Genomic DNA, 22,373 nt, shown 5'->3' with positions numbered 1-22,373 from the left:
CTCGGAAGTGGTACAAATTATTTATACTTGTAGTATTTAATACCGCATCTCCTATTCTTAGCACCATTCAAAGGACTCTCCCTCATTTCAAACGTGTTGTCTTGGTAATAGACAGGAATGTAAAGTTATGCAGGATTACACCCGCAAACCCTGTAAATACCCTATATTGACTGGTTAGAAAAACAATTTTGGTGGTAAACATCGCCCACAGTTTAAAAAAAAAGATAGATTTTAGACCATAGATAAAAGTGGTAAATGTTTAAACAATGTACTGTTACCCACGCGTTAGATCTGAACGTAGCCAGACATCTCCCGGTGTCGTCAGTCATTGCTGATGTAATGTTGATAAAATGATATATACCACAACAACACTTCATTTTTTATAATTGATTTTAACACACTCATAATAATTACCTAGAAGATGGAGGAGTTTATTCCCAATATTACATATATCGGATCAAACGTCCAAATGATAATGGTTAAACTTTATAACATTTGCATATTATTATTATTATTATGTATAAAGTATAAACAGGGAAACTTTTTTTCTGTGAGAACAATATACGAATAATCTCGACTTTATTCCGTACCACCATCGTTGTAATACTTAATCTGAATCCCACCAGTATAGAACTCCTTGCAAGCTATCCTGGTGCACGATCCATGTGCAGCGAGCTGTCATAATTAATGCAAGGAACAGCACAAAACGGAAGAGAAGAAGAAAAATGTGTTTAAAAGAAGTTAATAAAGTAAATTAAATATCAACCTTCCTAACAGAAAAAGAAATTATGATTTATAGCCAAACGACGTGTAACAAGAATCAACTTCATGTCATGAGGTTTAATAGGCAACAACAGTTAACATATTTCTTCTGTGATTTACTTGGCTCACTGCCAAGTAATGAACAATGGTCTATCAGCTAACACTAACCCTATTTCTAATTCAACCTTACTCTAGATATAATTCATCTTAACCTTATAAATAATTTATCTTAAACCAAAATATTTTTCACTCTAACCTGAACCTTGAAGAGCTTATCAATTCAAGTCACAAAGACCTTCCAAAATCGTTTAATTTCACTTTCATATATACTGATGTCGTCTTGTCTTTGAATAACAAGACATTTATTGACCACGTCCGTCGCATATACCCACCAGATTTGGAAATCAAAGACATGACAAACTCTTCTCCATCAGTCGCTTACTTTGATCTTTTCATACGACACCTGCATGGACGACTTTCCATCAAACTGTATATGATGGATGCAGTTTCCCTATTGGGAATTTTCTTTCCTTTTCCGGATAGCAACATTCCTGCATCCCCGATTTATGGCGTTTTTGAGTCGGTAGTCAATGGCCTGTTTCCATTATCACAATTTTCGTGCAAAAAGTCGTTAACTGACAAACTCGTAACACAGGACTTGCAAAGAAGCAGGTTGATGAAAATTATGGGGAAGTTTAACGGTCGTTATATTAATCTCGCTGAGAAATACTCTAGTTCTTTGCACGATATGAAGTTGGACGCATCTGGTGTTCGTTAGTTTGCCTGTTGGCTCCGTTGTTGTACACCTTGTTCTCATTTGAGAACGTGACATTACTTACTTGGATATATGGCGGGTATCGTCGATAAAGCAAATGACACTCTCCCGGAACACCTGGTCTTATTCTCCTTGTACTTCTTTAGGAGTCTCAATATAAATTTTTCTTTTGCTCACATTTTGTCCTAGTGTAATTGACTTTGAGTGTGTGTTATGTTTATGTTGAAATGTTGGTAATTCCATGTTGTTTTTTTCTTATATATGATTCACTTTAACCCTATATATAAATTGTTCTTAACCCCTATACAGAATAGAAATTTACCTAAACGCTAAATGTAATCCTAACCCTATATATTATTCAACCTTACATTCTACATAACTTTAATCTTAACCCTATATATCATTCACCCTTACATTCTACATAACTTTAATCTTAACCCTATATATCATTCACCCTTACATTCTTCATAAATTGAATCCTAACCCTATATATTATTCATCCTTACCTTTTTATATAAATTTCACTCTAACCCTATATATAACCATACACACGATTCATCCTAACCTTATATATAACGCACTTTAACCTAGCCGCCCAGGGTTCGATTCCCGGAACGGACGTGAAATGGTAGGGGGTCACCTGCCCGACCATGGGGTTCTTCCCGGGTACTAAGGTTTCCTCCCACAATAAGACATCACGCGCACATCCATCTGGACCAACATGACTTATCATTATAAATTGAAATAACTTGTTTCATAATTATTGTAAAATAGATAAATAAATTTATTCAACCTTATTAATACAAGCCACCGTAATTTTATATATAATTCAACCTCAACCTAAGTATAAATTTATCTAACCTAATAAACTGAATATAAGTGTACCCTAATCCTGTCTATCCTAATTTTAATTATAAGATTTAAAAACATAGAATTATGTTTAAATTACACCTTCTGCCAAAGATAAAGAATATATGACGGAAAAATTGATGGTCATACTTTTTTAAAACTATGAATGTATTAAAATAGTTTTGCATACAACCAAGTTTCTCACAAAACGTATATGACCTCCACTGAGGCGCATGCCAAGTACATATTACACAGGACAGGATCACTCGAGCGAATAAAGCACCACGCGACGAATGAATAACTCCGATTGAATACTTATACCACTCCTATGTGCCTTCTAACCTTATAAAAATGGTACTACAAGTTGTTTAAGTCATACAGCCAGTAGCATCACGAGAAGTGAGTCTCCACACTATAAAACTGACTATGGACAAATTACTACTAATTCTTATATTACTGGTGTTACTGGGCGCGACAAAGGCAGATGACTGTAGTAAGTAATCTGTGTATATAAATAAAGTTGATAGGTTACACTCTACATCCTGGAGCTGTACCAATCGTCTCGGTTGAATACAATACAACATTTACATGTGTGTGTGGTGTTTGTGTATGATTAAGTTTACTCTCTATAATCAACATGACGTTTTTTTTAATTACTTTTTTCACGTACCATATGAACATGTAAAATATTTTCTTTAACGATATCGACATATTTCGTACTTGAAGGGTCGATGAGAATGAAGTGTAGGTCATTGTATATACATGACATAATCTATCGATCGAATTAATGTATTTGTTTTACTTTCAGATAACGTGGACCTTGACTTCAGCGAGTTGACAGATCTGTTTCAAACCAGAAGAAACGATCGATTTTTGTTACGCAATTTACCCAGAGTGTTGGAAAAGGTACGTTTTTTTCTAGTATAGCTGATGAAACCTTTCTTCACAATAATTGTATCAGAAACATCTAGCCTCATTAGAGCATACCAAGACGTCTTGAATACGATACAAATCTACAAATTAAATAAATTCTTTAATATTTATGAATTGTAATAGTTTTTTGTTCCTACTCAGACTTAATATCTCACCGTCGGGTTTGTGATATTTGTCTCTGTTAGTTTTTTTTATTGTTTTCCACTGTCTAAACGATTCAGGCCACTTAACATCATTGGCGACGAAAGCTACAAAATACTGTATCTTCTTATTCCAAATTTGTAACGAGAGATGTGTTTGTATTTAACTGTGTTAGATCGGTAAAATGTTGGTCACCATAAGGTGCGTGGCTCGACGCTCCCTTTTCGTTTTGTGTTTCTAAGGAAACTGATAAACGAAACGGTCTGTGCTGTGGTGTTTGTGACATTGGACACTTTACCGTATTTCCTCAGTATAGATGTGACGGACATCCTGTATGTTGTTCAGTGAGGTTGCCACCAACTTTCATAAGGATACACCGCCTCAAAATGACCCCAGTTATTTAGCAAATAAGTCTATTTTACATTAGAAATGTATCATAAATTGCATGTTTCTGTGTAAATCTTACGTTCTGTCGTCTAATTTTCTTTCACAAACTTTAAGCATAGTTTCTTGTAAACTTTAAATCTTTAAATACTACACTATAAACGTTTAACATGTACACTGTATGCTTTATTCAAAATTCTAAAACGATGGTGTCATATAAATGATACCACAAACATCTCCTTCAATTGAGCTCGGATTTAGATCTGTATAATTGTTAGGCTCAAATCCATTTGTTAGAACACAGTACGCTGTATTTAAAACTATAAGACAGACAAAATATATGTTTACAAACCGCACACTACCTGAATCACATCGCTCAATTCAATTCATTTTGTTTTCGTTCATTGTTATTTCAAGATGCATTTTGTGTCGTTTTTAAAAAAAAAAAAAAAACGCGTCCTGTTCAACAACATGCAACTGATTGTAGTAGATTCTTATCGTTATTATTATCGTTATTTTTATTCCTTCAGACATCTGGTATTAAACTAGAATATTAGATAACAAATATATCTACAAAATTAACATCTGTGATAACTCGTTCCTTCAGGTCATTAGACTGTAATGTTTAATAACAGTGTTTTTACAGATACAGTGTTAAGGCTGTAATGTTTAATAACAGTGTTTTTACAGATACAGTGTTAAGGCTGTAATGTTTAATAACAGTGTTTTTACAGATACAGTGTTAAGGCTGTAATGTTTAATAACAGTGTTATACAGATACAGTGTTAAGGCTGTAATGTTTAATAACAGTGTTATACAGATACAATGTTCAGGCTGTAATGTTTAATAACAGTGTTATACAGATACAGTGTTAAGGCTGTAATGTTTAATAACAGTGTTATACAGATACAATGTTAAGGCTGTAATGTTTAATAACAGTGTTATACAGATACAGTATAAAGGCTGTAATGTTTAATAACATTATTTTTACAGATACAGTGTTAAGGCTGTAATGTTTAATAACAGTGTTTTTACAGATACAATGTTCAGGCTGTAATGTTTAATAACAGTGTTATACAGATACAATGTTGAGGCTGTAATGTTTAATAACAGTGTTATACAGATACAGTATAAAGGCTGTAATGTTTAATAACATTATTTTTACAGATACAGTGTTAAGGCTGTAATGTTTAATAACATTATTTTTACAGATACAGTGTTTAGACCTAAAGTTGAACTATCTTGTTGAGGAGGTAGAATCCATGCAGAGAAACCGAAGGTCATCGAACCATCAGTTACCAAAGATGACAAGTACAAGGAAAGTTATACACAGGAGGTCACGACATTGACCCTGATTTTATTATACATGTATGGATGACCAAGGTCTAGTTTTTAATGTATTGATGTCCGGAGCTAGTGGTATGCAGGTGTGATGAACCCACTATGGTGCGAGGGCAAGGTCAGCAAAAAATGCTCTTCTACAGAAACAGTGTTAGAAGTGATGTCCTTCTACAGAAACAGTGTTAGCGGTGATGTCCTTCTACAGAAGCAGTGTTAGCGGTGATGTTTTTCTACAGAAGCAGTGTTAGCGGTGATGTTCTTCTACAGAAGCAGTGTTAGCAGTGATGTTCTTCCACAGAAGCAGTGTTAGCAGTGATGTTCTTCTACTGAAGCTGTGTTAGCGGTGATGTGTGTATAATTGTGATACCTGCTACCGAAGCAGTGTTAGCGGTGATGTGTGTATATTTGTAATGCCTGCTACTGAAGCAGTGTTAGCGGTGATGTATATTTGTGATACCTGCTACTGAAGCAGTGTTAGCGGTGATGTGTGTATATTAGTGGTACCTGCTACTGAAGCAGTGTTAGCGTGATGTATATTTGTGATGCCTGCCACTGAAGCAGTGCTAGCGGTGATGTGTGTATATTTGTGATGCCTGCTACTGAAGCAGTGTTAGCGTGATGTATATTTGTGATACCTGCTACTGAAGCAGTGTTAGGGGTGATTTGTGTATATATGTGATGCCTGCTACAGAAGCAGTGTTAGCGGTGATGTGTGTATATTTTTGATGTCTGCTACTGAAGCAGTGTTAGCGGTGATGTGTGTATATTTGTGATACCTGTTACTGAAGCAGTGTTAGCGGTGATGTGTGTATATTTTTGATGTCTGCTACTGAAGCAGTGTTAGCGGTGATGTGTGTATATTTGTGATACCTGTTACTGAAGCAGTGTTAGCGGTGATGTGTGTATATTTTTGATGTCTGCTACTGAAGCAGTGTTAGCGGTGATGTGTGTATATTTGTGGTTACTGCTACTGAAGCAGTGTTAGCGGTGATGTGTGTATATTTGTGATGCCTGCTACTGAAGCAGTGTTAGCGGTGATGTGTGTATATTTGTGATATTTGCTATTGAAGCAGTGTTAGCGGTGATGTGTGTATATTTGTGTTTACTGCTACTGAAGCAGTGTTAGCGGTGATGTGTGTATATTTGTGATACCTGTTACTGAAGCAGTGTTAGCGGTGATGTGTGTATATTTGTGGTTACTGCTACTGAAGCAGTGTTAGCGGTGATGTGTGTATATTAGTAATATTTGCTATTGAAGCAGTGTTAGCGGTGATGTGTGTATATTTGTGATGCCTGCTACTGAAGCAGTGTTAGCGGTGATGTGTGTATATTTGTGATGCCTGCTACTGAAGCAGTGTTAGCGGTGATGTGTGTATATTAGTAATATTTGCTATTGAAGCAGTGTTAGCGGTGATGTGTGTATATTAGTAATATTTGCTATTGAAGCAGTGTTAGCGGTGATGTGTGTATATTTGTAATGCCTGCTACTAAAGCAGTGTTAGCGTGATGTATATTTGTGATGCCTGCCACTGAAGCAGTGTTAGCGGTGATGTGTGTATATTTGTGATGCCTGCTACTGAAGCAGTGTTAGCGTGATGTATATTTGTGATACCTGCTACTGAAGCAGTGTTAGCGGTGATGTGTGTATATTTGTGATGCCTGCTACTGAAGCAGTGTTAGCGGTGATGCGTGTATATTTGTGATACCTGTTACTGAGCTATTTAATAACACAGTGTTTATATAGGTATATATGATACTTATGTTGATCGTTAGTGTCCTAATTTATTGTGTATGTGTGGAAAGGAATAATTGTTAAGGCATCAATCATTTTGTGCCTCTGCAATAATTTTATACATCAATTGAACTTGAACAAAATAATTTATTTTTTTACATAATTTATACATAAATATGTTTTCAATAAATTGTTTTACATTTCTAAATGAAAATCGTTCTTCTTTAGGTATTTAAACATTTATAAGGTAGGTAGTCTGCTTATTAATTTCATACCAACCAAACATTATCTATCAGAGGTGTTTGATTCCACCCTAATCAGGCGATTTGGGTTTTACTTGAGATAACGCATATTTGGTTGGGCAGTGGACAAGGGACTTAACATCGAACTAAACTGTTTTGATAACTTATGGCAGGCATCTGAAAACGGAAGACACCAGCGACAACAGGATACATTGCATTAAAATGACAATGATTGTTCAAATTGCGATAAAAGCAAGAAAACAAACAATTCACTGTCATCACATTGATGGCCATTTGCCCCAAAACATAACTTATTGTAATAAAGTATATTTGGTGCAGTCAATACGTAACCATATTTTTGAAAGATGCAGGTTGATGAAAATTATGGGGTAGTTTTATGGTCGCCATAGTGATCTCATTGAGAAATATATTATTTCTTTGTGTGCTATGAAGCTGGACGTATTTGATGCTCATAAGTTTGCCTGTTGGTTCCGTTGATATAACTTATTTTCATTTTAGAACGTGACATTACTTACTTGGATTGACAAAGGTTTACATGGATGTTCTAGATGAAGCAGGAGATGCTTACTCTTCCCGAACACCTGGTCTTATTCTCTTGGTAGTTTTCAAAAGTTTTCGTATAAATCTTTCTTTTGTTCGTATTTTGCCCTAGTTTTTATGACATTTGGATCATGGTTATGTTGTCAAGCAAGTATTTTATTGATGCTATAACAACAGTCTCATCCATTAAGATAAAGTGAGACCAACAATGGAAACACATTGAGACAAGGAAACATCTGAGGTTGAAACAAGTTAGCCGACATCAAGAAAATAGATAAAAGACTTAACATTTTACAAATGTCTTAGGTTATGAATTATTAAGCTTAGATCTCTTCTTTAATCTTTTGAACTATATATGCATTTCATCAAAATACAGCAATTTCATCTACTAAGACAGATTTTGCTTGAACAATTGTCCATCTAGTGAATATGAGATCTCTAGATCTTTCCAGCATCTTTTTCAGTTTTATCACCCGTTGCAGAATTATGGTTGCCAACGTTTGGTCGCATCACATAAAACACTTACTATACTAATGATATAACTATCTTTTATTGAATCCGGGTTGTATATTTAGACATTGTCTAGTTTAAACGTGTCTCTGAATCAATATTTTAAAAAATTAAGATAGCAGTATAACAATGAAGTAGATATAGCATCAATAGTGAAAGTGAAAATTTAGCAATTCTTAAATACATAATTAGATAGCAACACATATAACACACATCTTACTAACTGACATAGTTAAATCACTGTTATAGTCGAATATCCATGCACTACTTATAAAGCACAGGATAGAAATTGACAGGATATATACAAATATATTGGGTATTGAAATGAGTCGGCGTGTAAAAAATAGTTTAGGAAAGAAAATCAGCAAATGGCATTTGTCTTTAAGTAGATACAAATTGTAGGAAACTATACATCTGTATTTAAATATTGATATAGGGGAGGTAATCACATATAAAGCTGTAATTCAAAGTGACTCAGTAGATTGAAAATCATAATAGAAATGAAATTAAAACTGAAGACTTGTTGTAATATATATATATATTTATAGAAGAAGTTAGAACACTGGAAAACACATGATGTAAAACATAAGCCCTTTCATTTCTTCTTAAGATGCTTTACATATTTACATAGATACGGATTCTATGTAAAAGTGCTTTCCAGTGTTCAAACTTTTTTCTATATTTACTTGGCACGGATAATTCACCACATTATATATATACATAAGTGTATGTAAGTCAGGTATATATATATATATATATGAATAGACGGGCGTGCTCTTTTCTGTAATTAAAAACCCTATCTATTTATAATTTGTTGCTAGGTTCTCTCCAGACAGTTGAACAGTATATAAAATGAGGAAAAAATATTGTTGTGTACGTTTGTATACAGTGATTTATAATTTGATAAACTTTAAGGCTAAATTTGATACACCATATGCATTGAGTATATGTAAAACATTATGGTTAACAGTGTGAACAGCCTCACGAAGGCCAATGAAACAACACCAATAAAATAACCCATTTATCTAAAACACAGTGAATGGTTAGGTCGAAACTCAAATTAGTTGTCGCTAAGAAGTTTACTTGAGGTAAAGAAATCATAAAAAGTTTTATGTACCTTTTTAAAATATTTTACTTAGACCTACTTGTACAGAGATTGATCTATAATTGTTCACAGGTGTAAGGTTACCCACTTTAAAAACCTAAGAGATTTTTGCTCTTTTCCATTCTGAGTGAAAGACACCTTTGTATATTGACACATTGAATATGAAAGATAAGAGGAGATACCATAGCTTTCTAGGACAGATAGATAAACTATCTTAACCTGTAGCTTTGCCATTAAGCACGTGTTTAAATTAATGACGTACAAAATCTGCTGTAATGCATGGAATGATATATGGCATCTCCGAATCCAAGCTGTTCATGTCCGGAAGACAGACAATATTTACCATTATCTGTAGCAAGATTACAGAAGAAATCATCGAAATCATTAACTACTTTATTATCTAATAGAGTTCCATCAACATTTAGGCAGAAATTCTTCTTTATTCTATTTCCAAATTTCTTTTGAATTTTGAGAGCATTGACTGTCTCCTCTAAATAATTTTACTTGTCTAATCTTCCAAAGCACTCGATTTTCTACAGCCCCTGATGATCATTCAATCAGACTGAAACTTAGATTTTCTAGCTTAGTCACGATTGTGCATCTCATTTAATAGATCGTCATTGATCAAGTGTTTTAGTCTGCCTTGACCCATTTTACATTAAACATGCTTTGTCACTTAAAAAAGTCTTTAAAAGAGGTCCAAACCTTCAAGAGAGCTCCATTGGATCTGATCTATATCAGCAGCTAGGATCTCCAGGTTGACGTCCGTAATTTTTCTGTATTCAATAGTCGTGTGGGCATTGGGAGCAAATCCTCTTAACTTTCCTATAGTATACACCATTGCTAGTCACTTATTCCAAGGGAAATAACTCCAGAATGACTCGGCTGTTAATATATGATTTGTAACAGTTCTTGAATCCTAACTTTCTGTAGTAAGAACTGTTATTTGCTGTTGCAAGTTGTAGAGTAACATCAATTTCTTTCAGTCTCGAAGATTTAATGCTATTGATGAATAGTTCCCTATGTATAGTAGTTATGTGTTGAGTACCACTTTGTCGCGAACCTTGAACTATGTCATCCTTCCATCGACGATTTCAACAACCCATATACCTTACAAGGCAAATCAGGTTGGATACTTCAGTTGATTGATGTTTGACATCTTTCTTTAAAATGCTGGCATTTCAACACTGAAACCTTGTTCCTGAAGAAATGAAATACAGAAACTTCTGTCAACAACCCGCTTATCATTAGGCTTTAGTAACTCACAGGTGTTGTCCTTGTTACAGGTGATAATCAGTTTTGTTGTCCTTGTTACAGGTGATAATCTGCTTTGTTGTCCTAGTTACAGGTGATAACCTTCTTTGTTGTCCTTGTTACAGGTAATAACCTTCTTTGTTGTCCTTGTTACAGGTGATAATCAGTTTTGTTGTCCTTGTTACAGGTGATAACCTTCTTTGTTGTCCTTGTTACAGGTGATAATCAGTTTTGTTGTCCTTGTTACAGGTGATAAACTTCTTTGTTGTCCTTGTTACAGGTGATAATCAGTTTTGTTGTCCTTGTTACAGGTGATAACCTTCTTTGTTGTCCCTGTTACAGGTGATAACCTTCTTTGTTGTCCTTGTTACAGGTGATAATCAGTTTTGTTGTCCTTGTTACAGGTGATAATCAGTTTTGTTGTCCTTGTTACAGGTAATAATCTGCTTTGTTGTCCTAGTTACAGGTGATAATCTGCTTTGTTGTCCTTGTTACAGGTTATAATCTGCTTTGTTGTCCTAGTTACAGGTGATAATTTGGTTTGTTGTCCTAGTTACAGGTGATAATCTGGTTTGTTGTCCTAGTTACAGGTGATAATCTGCTTTGTTGTCCTTGTTACAGGTGATAATCTGTTATCAGTACAGCATTGTCTCTGATGTTTGACAGATAACATTCTCGTTTCGTGCTACAATTATATGTAATTCAGCCCTGGGGAATTCCGAGAATCCTCAGATGGCTTTGTCAGAAGAAAGGGCTTCACTCGTGAAATATCCACAAAGCAAATGAAAAGAAGAGCGCCTACTCCCTGAGGAAATAGGGACACCTAAGCAATATAAGCTTGTATGGTTGTACATTAGTAGGGACATGTACCCACTTAGCCCTATGGACATGATATTTCCTGTTTATAACACATCTGCTGTGTCCCTTTGGTGAAGATGACAATTCCCGGATACGGGTTCACTGCGAACATTTCAGAAAAGACTCGCTATGACTGGCTGGTCTAAATCATCATGGTGATGCTGTATTGGGGATAAAGCATGCCAGTCTGCACTTTCAGCTTATCGAACTGTTGATTTCAATAGGTCAGTTAACGAATTCTGAGACCATTTTCAACGTTCCTTCTTTGATTGTACACCGACTATTTTTGTTGGTGCGTTTTCCACATATACAACAGTTGAGGAATTTTGGCAACTTGGAAAAATCATAACTTCCATGCTTTTTATTATTATTATTCAGAAACAATATAGAGTCTTTCAGCAATGCTATGTCAGACATGACAGGTCTCAGACTGATCTTGGCGACCCTTATTGAGTATCCTATATTGGTTGTATCACTGATGTATCCTCTATTTTTCCTTACTTCATCTTTTCCTCTTCACAATTTGGTAGCAAGAGAATCCTACAAATAACATCTAATAAGAACTATCGGATGTATAACGATAACAAACTTCAACTGTTTAAATCCAACATCGTCCCTGGATCAGCCATTTTGTTTCCTGAAGGAACACAGAATTAAATAGCCACAACTAAGGACGGTTGGGAATGTATTCATCAAGTTTGAGAATATTTTTCCAGTTCGTAACCAACGTTTATGATCAAAATCAAAGATGGACAGCTGTCGGCCATTTCATCTTATTGACCGTCTCAAAATTAGATGGACATAAGTAGGGAGCGTGGGAATCTACACACTCATTTCAAGAAATACCCCTTCCGCACTTCTCGAGAAATAGCTATAACAATAATTGTTACGGACGGACGGACGGACGGATCACAGATATACACTATATGGCGATGATCTGATGGTCATAGGTGGGATTATAATTGAATTGTTTTTTTAATACCTTAAGCTTAAATAAAGAAGATGAATGAGCTAACAATGCATTCTACCTTAAAAGTTATTTTAAATGCAAAACATTAAACTGCGATAGAACCATTTCTATCAATGTTTTTGAAAATAGTGATATACTCGATGTCCTTACTATGTAGTTTCCTCAACATCTCAGAACGATAATTTGTTCTAATTGTTACAACACCTTGTCTACATCTTTCCACAAACAAAGATTTAGCATCAGACAACATTTGCAGGCCCAAGGTACATGATATAATATAGCAGTTGTTAAGCGCGACCTTATAACTAGACATAGTGTCTTGTAATACATCTGAATTGACAATGAGGAGTTTATATGGGCATAGCTAAATCATTTGGTTCAATGTAACAAATGTTAATTTACTCAATACATTGAAATGTTTATGATAGGTATTTACAAATTGTAAAACTTTAACTATAAGGAGATATCATAGAATTAAGTCAATTATATATATATTATCAAAATTAGTTGTTTATGATATGGATTTTGAAAACCTGTCTGGCCATGTATGTTATAAAGTAGAAATAGAAACAATAAAATAGTAGGTTTGGTAATAAATTATACCTGTTTTAGAATTTTCCAATTTATCATTAATGCTCCCTTAAAATGCACCTGGTATGGATAAAATCAATGTACAGTTGGCTGTAGACTTATCTTTACACCTTAGTTCACTTCTAGCCCACGAGGTATAGACTTCAAGTTCACGAGAAAAAGACAACAGGTAAACTAGAAGTGCACTAGGATCCACACAAGTAATGTGGAAATATCCTGATACATCATGGGTAGAGCTTACGGCCTCCTTGTGTTCCGCCTAAAGACTGTGCAACCCAAGGCTATCTGTGGATTTGTCTGTACGGCTATGAAATACTTTTGATTAAAGTACTAACTATTTATTACCTTATCATGCAATATATTAAATGAATTAGAAATAACGCATAATTATTGGAAAGGAACGTAAAACATTCAAATTCTAAATATCTTATTCAAATATATGGTACATGCTGTTTATAACTGGGAGTGGATTTTAAATATATATCTATATATATATATATATATATATATATATATACAAGAAAATGTCATTATACGATTATACAAAATGAGACTTGAATACGTACGTAATGTCCTGTCCAATGATCACATGCTAATATTTACAATTGACATTTTGCTGACAATGGCGAAACAGAAAAGTAGTGGAATGTAAGATTGGTATATGATTTATTTAATAGATATTTTTAAGATTAAAAGTAAATAACTTGCTTTATAATATGTGTATATTTATATTCTTCACATTTTACACATAATTCAACGTTCAAATTTTAAATAATATTACTTTATTTCGCCTTTACAATTAAACAATGTACAACAGGTTAACCTTGACCACCTGGTCACTTTGACAAATCCACAGGGTAAATTCAAGAGAATCATGATAGCTATCATGTATATTATAAATAACTGACACAGGATTACATACAGAACATTTGGTGATACCATGTATAATAACTGACACAGGATTACATACAGAACATTTGGTGATACCATGTATAATAACTGACAGGATTACATACAGAACATTTGGTGATACCATGTATAATAACTGACACAGGATTACATACAGAACATTTGGTGATACCATATATAATAACTGACAGGATTACATACAGAACATTTGGTGATACCATGTATGTATAATAACTGACACAGGATTACATACAGAACATTTGGTGATACCATGTATAATAACTGACACAGGATTACATACAGAACATTTGGTGATACCATGTATGTATATAACTGACACAGGATTACATACAGAACATTTGGTGATACCATATATCATAACTGACACAGGATTACATACAGAACATTTGGTGATACCATGTATAATAACTGACAGGATTACATACAGAACATTTGGTGATACCATATATCATAACTGATACAGGATTACATACAGAACATTTGGTGATACCATATATCATAACTGATACAGGATTACATACAGAACATTTGGTGATACCATATATCATAACTGACACAGGATTACATACAGAACATTTGGTGATACCATATATCATAACTGACACAGGATTACATACAGAACATTTGGTGATACCATATATCATAACTGATACAGGATTACATACAGAACATTTGGTGATACCATGTATATAACTGACAGGATTACATAAACATTTGATACATGTATAATAACTGACACAGGATTACATACAGAACATTTGGTGATACCATGTATAATAACTGACAGGATTACATACAGAACATTTGGTGATACCATGTATAATAACTGACACAGGATTACATACAGAACATTTGGTGATACCATGTATAATAACTGACACAGGATTACATACAGAACATTTGGTGATACCATGTATAATAACTGACACAGGATTACATACAGAACATTTGGTGATACCATGTATAATAACTGACAGGATTACATATAGAACATTTGGTGATACCATGTATAATAACTGACACAGGATTACATACAGAACATTTGGTGATACCATGTATAATAACTGACAGGATTACATACAGAACATTTGGTGATACCATGTATAATAACTGACACAGGATTACATACAGAACATTTGGTGATACCATGTATAATAACTGACACAGGATTACATACAGAACATTTGGTGATACCATGTATAATAACTGACACAGGATTACATACAGAACATTTGGTGATACCATGTATAATAACTGACACAGGATTACATACAGAACATTTGGTGATACCATGTATAATAACTGACACAGGATTACATACAGAACATTTGGTGATACCATGTATAATAACTGACACAGGATTACATACAGAACATTTGGTGATACCATGTATAATAACTGACACAGGATTACATATAGAACATTTGTTATATCATTATGTAAGCCTTTGCTAATATAAACAAATACATGCATCAGTCAAATAACGAATGAATACACTAATAGATACGAAATACGTAAACATTATCACTCAATGACTCAATTCGCCAGTCTTTGTTGAATCCATACAGATAGCAAACAAACAAAAACCTGATACAACATGGTATGAACGGAATATTTACGTCAGGTATCATTAATAAATCTATGAATCAAGTCAAGAATGGAATTTGTTCGTAACTGCATCTAACTCATGGTAACAATATAGAAATGAAATACTATCTGGTATTCTTGCTGTTCAGTGTAGGTGTAAGGTTTGAATTGAACTTTGCTCAGGTGTGTAAGCCATCCTGTGGTTTCTAGACAAATGTCCACCCAGATTGGTATGTCGCCTACCCACAGCAACAATTTTATGAAATCTTTCAATACCTGGCCAGTTTCTTTCACTGGTTTATTGACTAATTATTTCCTGTGCTTACCTGGATCCATCTCCCTGGAGGATACATGTTGTTTTACTTATCAAAGTCTGCTCTACCTTAATTATTTTAGACACAGAAATTTGGTTCTGACTGTCATCAATGCATTATTTAAACCTATTGAGATTCCAGCTAAGAAAGTAACAAAAAACTCTCTAAATTGTGAAGATTTTTACCAATACTTCAAAACATTGTGTACTTCCGACACAAGCGAAAGTGACATTATACAAGATATTCCCGAAAGTGTGTATGATGAACTGGACGCTGTAATAACAGAGTCTGAAGTATTGAGAGTATTAAATTGTACCAAGAATGATAAATCCCCAGGTGCTGACAATTTATTAAATGAATACTTTACACATGCGAAGGAAATGTTTGTACCTTTGTTATGTAAATTATTTAACATTATATTTAAATCTGGGTTTTCCCCTACATCTTGGGCGGAAGGTATTGTTATCCCTTTGTATAAAAAAGGGGACAAAAACTATGTGATAATTATAGAGGTATAACACTTGTTAGTAATTTGGGTAAAATATATACATCAGCTTTGAACACCAGACTGTTGAACTGGTCAGAATCATACAATGTGATATCAGATGCACAATATGGTTTTAAAAATATATGGAACTGTAGATGCAATTTATGTATTACATGGTCTAATAAACAATTATTTAACAAAGAATAAACGTCTCTACTGCTGTTTTGTTGATTACCAGAAGGCGTTCGACACAGTGAACAGAACTTTCCTGTGGAAAAAAACTTATCAAACAAAATGTAACTGGTAAAATGCTAAAAATGATACAATCATTGTATGCTCTTGTAAAAACTCGTGTCAGAACAGATGGATTATTATCTGACGATTTTTCTAGTAATCTCGGATTGTACCCAGGTGAATCGTTATCTCCAATTTTGTTTTCTCTGTACGTTAACGATCTAGAAAATGATTTATATCATAATTGCGACGCAATTGAATTTTTGTGATGTATCGCTTATGTTATTAATGTATGCCGATGATACGGTTTTATTTTCTGAGACTGCAGAAGGCTTACAGTCTATGCTTAATGAACTCAGTAATTAGTGTAATAAGTGGAAGTTATCTGTAAATATAAATAAAACTAAGGGTATGATTTTTAGGAATGGCGGTAATGTTAGAGAGAACGAACGCTGGAATTATAGTTTTATACCTGTTGAAATTGTACCATGTTTGTGTTACTTAGGACTTGTATTCAATTACAATGGTAAATTTACTGCTACTCAGAAAACCTTAGCTACACAAGGCAAAAAAGCGGTGTTTGGTTTAGAAAATATTTTAGAGAATATCAGTTTAATGTTATTACTAAACTTGAGGTTTTTTAATGTAAAACCAATTTTCATGATGTAATACTTACCATAACTTTAGTATGCAAATACAGTACCTACACCCATCTTTGTATCCCAACAACAAAAGATTCAAAAGAAAAACAATCCCGCCCTCCCTACGATCCACGAGCCATCACGGCAGGAACGCCAAGTGATCTCCCTTCCTCTAATAACCTTTATGGCGTACCCCACAGAGGGGCAGCCAGGCAGATAAGGAAGAGGGGAGGATAGGATGGGACTCCATAAAGTTATGGTAAGTATTGCATCATGAAAATTGGTTTTACATTAAAAAACCTCAATTTCATTTCAGTAATAATTACCATAACTTTAGTATGCGAATTCGTCTTACCGTAGTGGTGACTAGAAGCCAGGCAGCCCCTTCAGCACAACCAAAGTAGTAGGGAGGGAGAACAGAGTGCCAAAGTGAAGGAAGGGACCTCTCTGTGAAAGAGCAGGTGTACCCACATGCCGCCGTACGGAAAGACATGGCCCGGGGCTAACGAGGAGGCCCAGCCACTGACTATGCCACCACCAAAGGTCCCAGTGAATACAGGCCTTCTGAGTGGGAAGCTAGGGATCGCAGATAAAAATCTGTGAAGGTATCCCTGCCCTGCCAGAATGCTGCAGACATGACCTCCTGAAAGGAGGACCCATTGAGAGAAGGGCCCAGGATGAAGCAAGGGCCCTGACCTCGTGAGACCGCGCTTACGCTCTCGCCCGAGCCAGATCATCAAAATGCTCGTAAGCATACTAAATCACCTGGCAAACCCACCTGGAAACCGACTGGGAGGAGATATCTCGTTGTCCCTGTTTGATGGGCAAAACATACGGGATCGAGAGCCTCGCCCCCTGGTTTTATCAAGATAAAACCTAAGAGCCCGACAAGGACAAAGCAACCTATCTCGCTCCTCCGAGCTAGTCACAGCCAGGATCCTGATGGGATCGTGCGAGAACCCCGGAACCTGATTCTTCGCTAAAAACAACTCTATCCAGAGCAAAGCCTCTGATTAGGACAGAAAGAGAGGAGGATTAACCTATCTCCTTCCTGCCATAACAAGCAAGAACTCTGGCAATAGCTGTACGATAGCCAGCAATAGTGCCAGGTGCCAGATAGCGGTACCTAAACAGAGAGATTAGGAAGTCCGCAATCAAATGCAGAGGCTTCGAATGAATAATCTTCCTTGCCGACACACCAATCACAGTAGATCATCCAACGTGACTGGTAGACGGCAGAAGAGGAAGCCCTGATTGATTGCTCAATGCAATCTGACACCTCTTGAGAAAAGCCTGCCTTGGCGTGGCTTCCAGAGATAGCCTCAACGCGTGAAGGTGGAGGATCTCTGGTCAAGAGTGTGTCGTTCTGGGCCAAGGCTGGCGAAGGAGATTCGGTCTGGTGGGGAGAGCCAAGGGCTAAACGAGAGCATAAAGCCTACCGTACGCAGCAAGATTGTACTGCAAAAAAAAGAGAAAACGGTCGTACAAAACGGCCGACAAAGCAGCAAGAAAACAATTTCAACTTCACGAACATCCGAGTGACGAGACAAGTAGTCACGCACTCGAACACGCGGAGGAAAAACACGGCCGGAAACGAAGTTCTCGAACAATAAAAAAACTACGAACGAGAGCACAAAGCCTACCGTACGCAGCAAGATTGCACTGCATAAATAAAACGGTCGTACAACACGGCCGACAAAGCAGCAAGAAAACAAATTCCAACTTCACGCAAATCCGAGCAACGAGACAAGTAGTCACGCACTCGAATACGTGGAGGAAAAAACAGCCGGAAATACGGTCAAAATAAACAAATGACAATACTTAATTTCACGATATAAGTTGGGAGATGGGTTTATAGACTACTAATACAATATACTCATACGACAATGGCAGTACGAAGAGAAGGAGTAAGAAAAGCACTTAGCTCAGACACCTCCGCACTCGTCGGCAGCCATAAAGGTAAGAGGAAGGGAGATCACTCTGCGTTCCTGCCGTGATGGTTCATGGATCGTATGGAGGGCGGGATTGTTTTTCTTTTGAATCTTTTGTTGTTGGGATACAAAGATGGGTGTAGGTACTGTATTTGCATACTAAAGTTATGGTAATTATTACTGAAATGAAAAGTCAATTTTTGACACATACGTTACAACTATTCTTAACTATGGTTGTGAGGTATGGGGTTTTCACGCCGCCAAAGATATAGAAAATGTACATTTGTATTTTTGTAAGAAAATTCTGAAGGCTCCTTCTAGAGCTACAAATATGATGATTTACAGTGAGCTTGGAAGAGTGCCATTGTACATTCACAGAAATGTCCAAGCTATTAAATATTGGTTAACATTTTTGTATACTGACAATTGTATTTTATAGGGTATATATCAAGAACAACTCAACATTTGTAATGCAAATCCCGGTAGAATTGTAAACTGGGTAAGTCATATTAAACACAACCTGTGTACTACAGGATTTATGTATGTATGGGAAAATCAATGTATTTGTAAAAACTAAAAAATGAGACTGAAGGACATTTTCTTCCAAATTATATTATCAAGTTTTGAAACATCGAGTAAATGTGATTTATATAAATATTTAATAGATAATCGTAGTTATTCACTGCAGTATTACTTATCAAAGCCTATCCCTTACCATTTGCAATGTGTATTGTCTAAATTTAGAATGTCATACCACCCTCTTCGTATAGAAACTGGTCATCATGCTAATATTGAGCGAAGTCAAAGAGTATGTATGTATTGTCAATTACAAGAAATTGAAGATGAGTACCATTTCATGTTAATCTGTCCTTTATATTCTAACATGTAAAAGGATATTTTTATAATCACCCATCAGTGTGCAAACTTATTTAGTTACTAACAGAGGAAAGCTATAAACAACAACTCAATATATGTAGATTTCTGAAGTCAGCCATGGATTTAAGAAATGTTAAAATACATAAGTAGTAGATGTATTAGATGATCAAAATGTTGAATGTTTCCAGTAGATAATATTGTTAACACTAAATTGTCAGTTTAATTGTGTATGCTATTGTATCTAACCTCCATTCTGCCACTTGTATATTGTATATGATTATGTAGGTGTACCTACAGGCCGCGCGGCCTTTGGTTTTTGTCAATAAACAATTGAACATCATATTGGGGGAGATAGGTCTATCACCTGTACCAGGACTAATGCACAAATCGTTTATCTGTTGTCTAAACATCGTCTTGGCCTATCCTTAATCTTGTTCACTACATGTTACGTCAATGCACCCAGGGAAGATATAAGCTTGTAGCCTAAGTTAATCTCCCAATCTGTTATATGAACATACTTTATATTTAAGCGACAATTTTATTTAATAAAGTTGTCCTATGAAAGCTCCATCAGCCCTCATCCTACTAGGATCTTTTGCATGCAACCACTGCATTGCGACCCAGTTTTCCTTTGATTAAAAAGTCAACCATAGTAAATCCAAAAACACCTATGGCCTATGACCTAGTTTATGATTCCTGATATGGGTGTGAGCCAGGGTGCATGGTGCATACCTATATATTCACCGTATATAACCTCCTATCTTAGTATGGTTTGCCATGAAAATAAGCTCTCATATACTTGTACAAGGTATGTTTATTTCCAAATGTCTATAGTCCTGAACTTGTTGGAGATGAGCTGACATGGCAAGAACACGCCTTTTTTACCGTGCAGGTGTGTGTAGATATATATGCATGCACAATATTCTTATTTCAAACTATGGTATGCATGTAGTAAGTGTATTGTAAGTCAAATCTGTGACCACTTTGGTAATTTGACTTCCCTTGTCAGACCAGCTGTTGATTGAACCATAACTTAAATGTCTTAAACAACTCATCTGTGTCATGTGTCAAACTCTTAACTTTGCAACTGTACTGTGTTTTGTTTCCAGCGAATTTGCAGTGGAACAACTTATCAGATATCATTTACATCGGCAACGTTTGAATGTCAAACATTGTATGTGAATATATGAGTTGGTAGGATATATTAGAAACATTTTGAAGTATAAAATGACTGATACAATACTTAAATGTGTCACTCTACATATAATTTGAAGATGAATTTCAAGTTTGTTTCAGAAAAATACTATACACGTGTTACATAATATTGTTCAGTGAAGGAGAAAGAATACAGCCAACACATTTACTAAAAGGAGATTATGTGTTGTACTGGGGATGGGACTTTGTGTTGTACTGGGGAGGGGAATATGTGTTGTACTGGGGAGGGGAATATGTGTTGTATTGGGGAGGGGACTTTGTGTTGTACTGGAAGGGGAATAAGTGTTGTACTGGGGAGGGGACTATGTGTTGTACTGGGGAGGGGACTATGTGTTGTACTGGAAGGGGACTATGTGTTGTACTGGGGAGGGGACTATGTGTTGTACTGGGGAGGGGACTATGTGTTGTACTGGGGAGGGGACTATGCGTTGTACTGGGGAGGGGACTATATGTTGTACTGGGGAGGGGACTATGTGTTGTACGGGGGAGGGGACTATGTGTTGTACGGGGGAGGGGATTATGTGTTGTACTGGAAGGGGACTAAGTGTTGTATTGGGGAGGGGACTATGTGTTGTACTGGAAGGGGACTATGTGTTGTACTGGAAGGGGACTATGTGTTGTACTGGGGAGAAGACTATGTGTTGTACTGGGGAGGGGGACTATGTGTTGTATTGGGGAGGAGACTATGAGTTGTACTGGGGAGGGGACTATGTGTTGTACTGGAAGGGGACTATGTGTTGTACTGGAAGGGGACTATGTGTTGTACTGGGGAGGGGACTAAGTGTTGTACTGGAAGGGGACTATGTGTTGTACTGGAGTGGGGAGTGGGGACTATATGTTGTACTGGGGAGGGGACTATGTGTTGTACGGGGGAGGGGACTATGTGTTGTACGGGGGAGGGGATTATGTGTTGTACTGGAAGGGGACTAAGTGTTGTATTGGGGAGGGGACTATGTGTTGTACTGGAAGGGGACTATGTGTTGTACTGGAAGGGGACTATGTGTTGTACTGGGGAGAGGACTATGTGTTGTACTGGGAAGGGGACTGTGTTGTACTGTGGATGGGACTATGTGTTGTACTGGGGGAGGGGACTATTTGTTTTACTGGGGAGGAGACTATGTGTTGTACTGGGGAGGGGACTATGAGTTGT

The 22,373-nt window shown here is 36.0% G+C and overlaps 1 protein-coding gene across 1 annotated transcript; it reads left to right on the top strand.

Moving 5' to 3' along the window:
• Positions 1-2,812: 2,812 nt before the first annotated feature.
• On the top strand, positions 2,813-5,193 carry LOC132551503 (uncharacterized). The gene is made up of 3 exons (XM_060215653.1): positions 2,813-2,879; positions 3,195-3,292; positions 5,056-5,193. Exons 1-3 carry the CDS (start codon positions 2,813-2,815, stop codon positions 5,191-5,193), a joined length of 303 nt encoding a protein of 100 aa, XP_060071636.1.
• The last annotated feature ends 17,180 nt before the right edge of the window (positions 5,194-22,373 follow it).

The sequence above is a fragment of the Ylistrum balloti genome, unplaced genomic scaffold (genome assembly GCF_031769215.1).
Source record: "Ylistrum balloti isolate Yb309-2 unplaced genomic scaffold, AGI_CSIRO_Ybal_v1 Utg370204, whole genome shotgun sequence".
NCBI classification, from domain to species: domain Eukaryota; kingdom Metazoa; phylum Mollusca; class Bivalvia; order Pectinida; family Pectinidae; genus Ylistrum; species Ylistrum balloti.
This window is presented reverse-complemented; position numbering and strand designations above follow the sequence as displayed.

What these genes read in the sequence shown, in the direction of transcription:
- LOC132551503 (XM_060215653.1), top strand. Translation starts at nt 2,813, where the DNA reads ATGGACAAATTACTACTAATTCTTATATTACTGGTGTTACTGGGCGCG. An exon ending in GACAAAGGCAGATGACTGTA is followed by an intron (nt 2,880 to 3,194) that starts GTAAGTAATCTG and finishes TTTTACTTTCAG; the next exon opens with ATAACGTGGACCTTGACTTC. An exon ending in TACCCAGAGTGTTGGAAAAG is followed by an intron (nt 3,293 to 5,055) that starts GTACGTTTTTTT and finishes TTATTTTTACAG; the next exon opens with ATACAGTGTTTAGACCTAAA.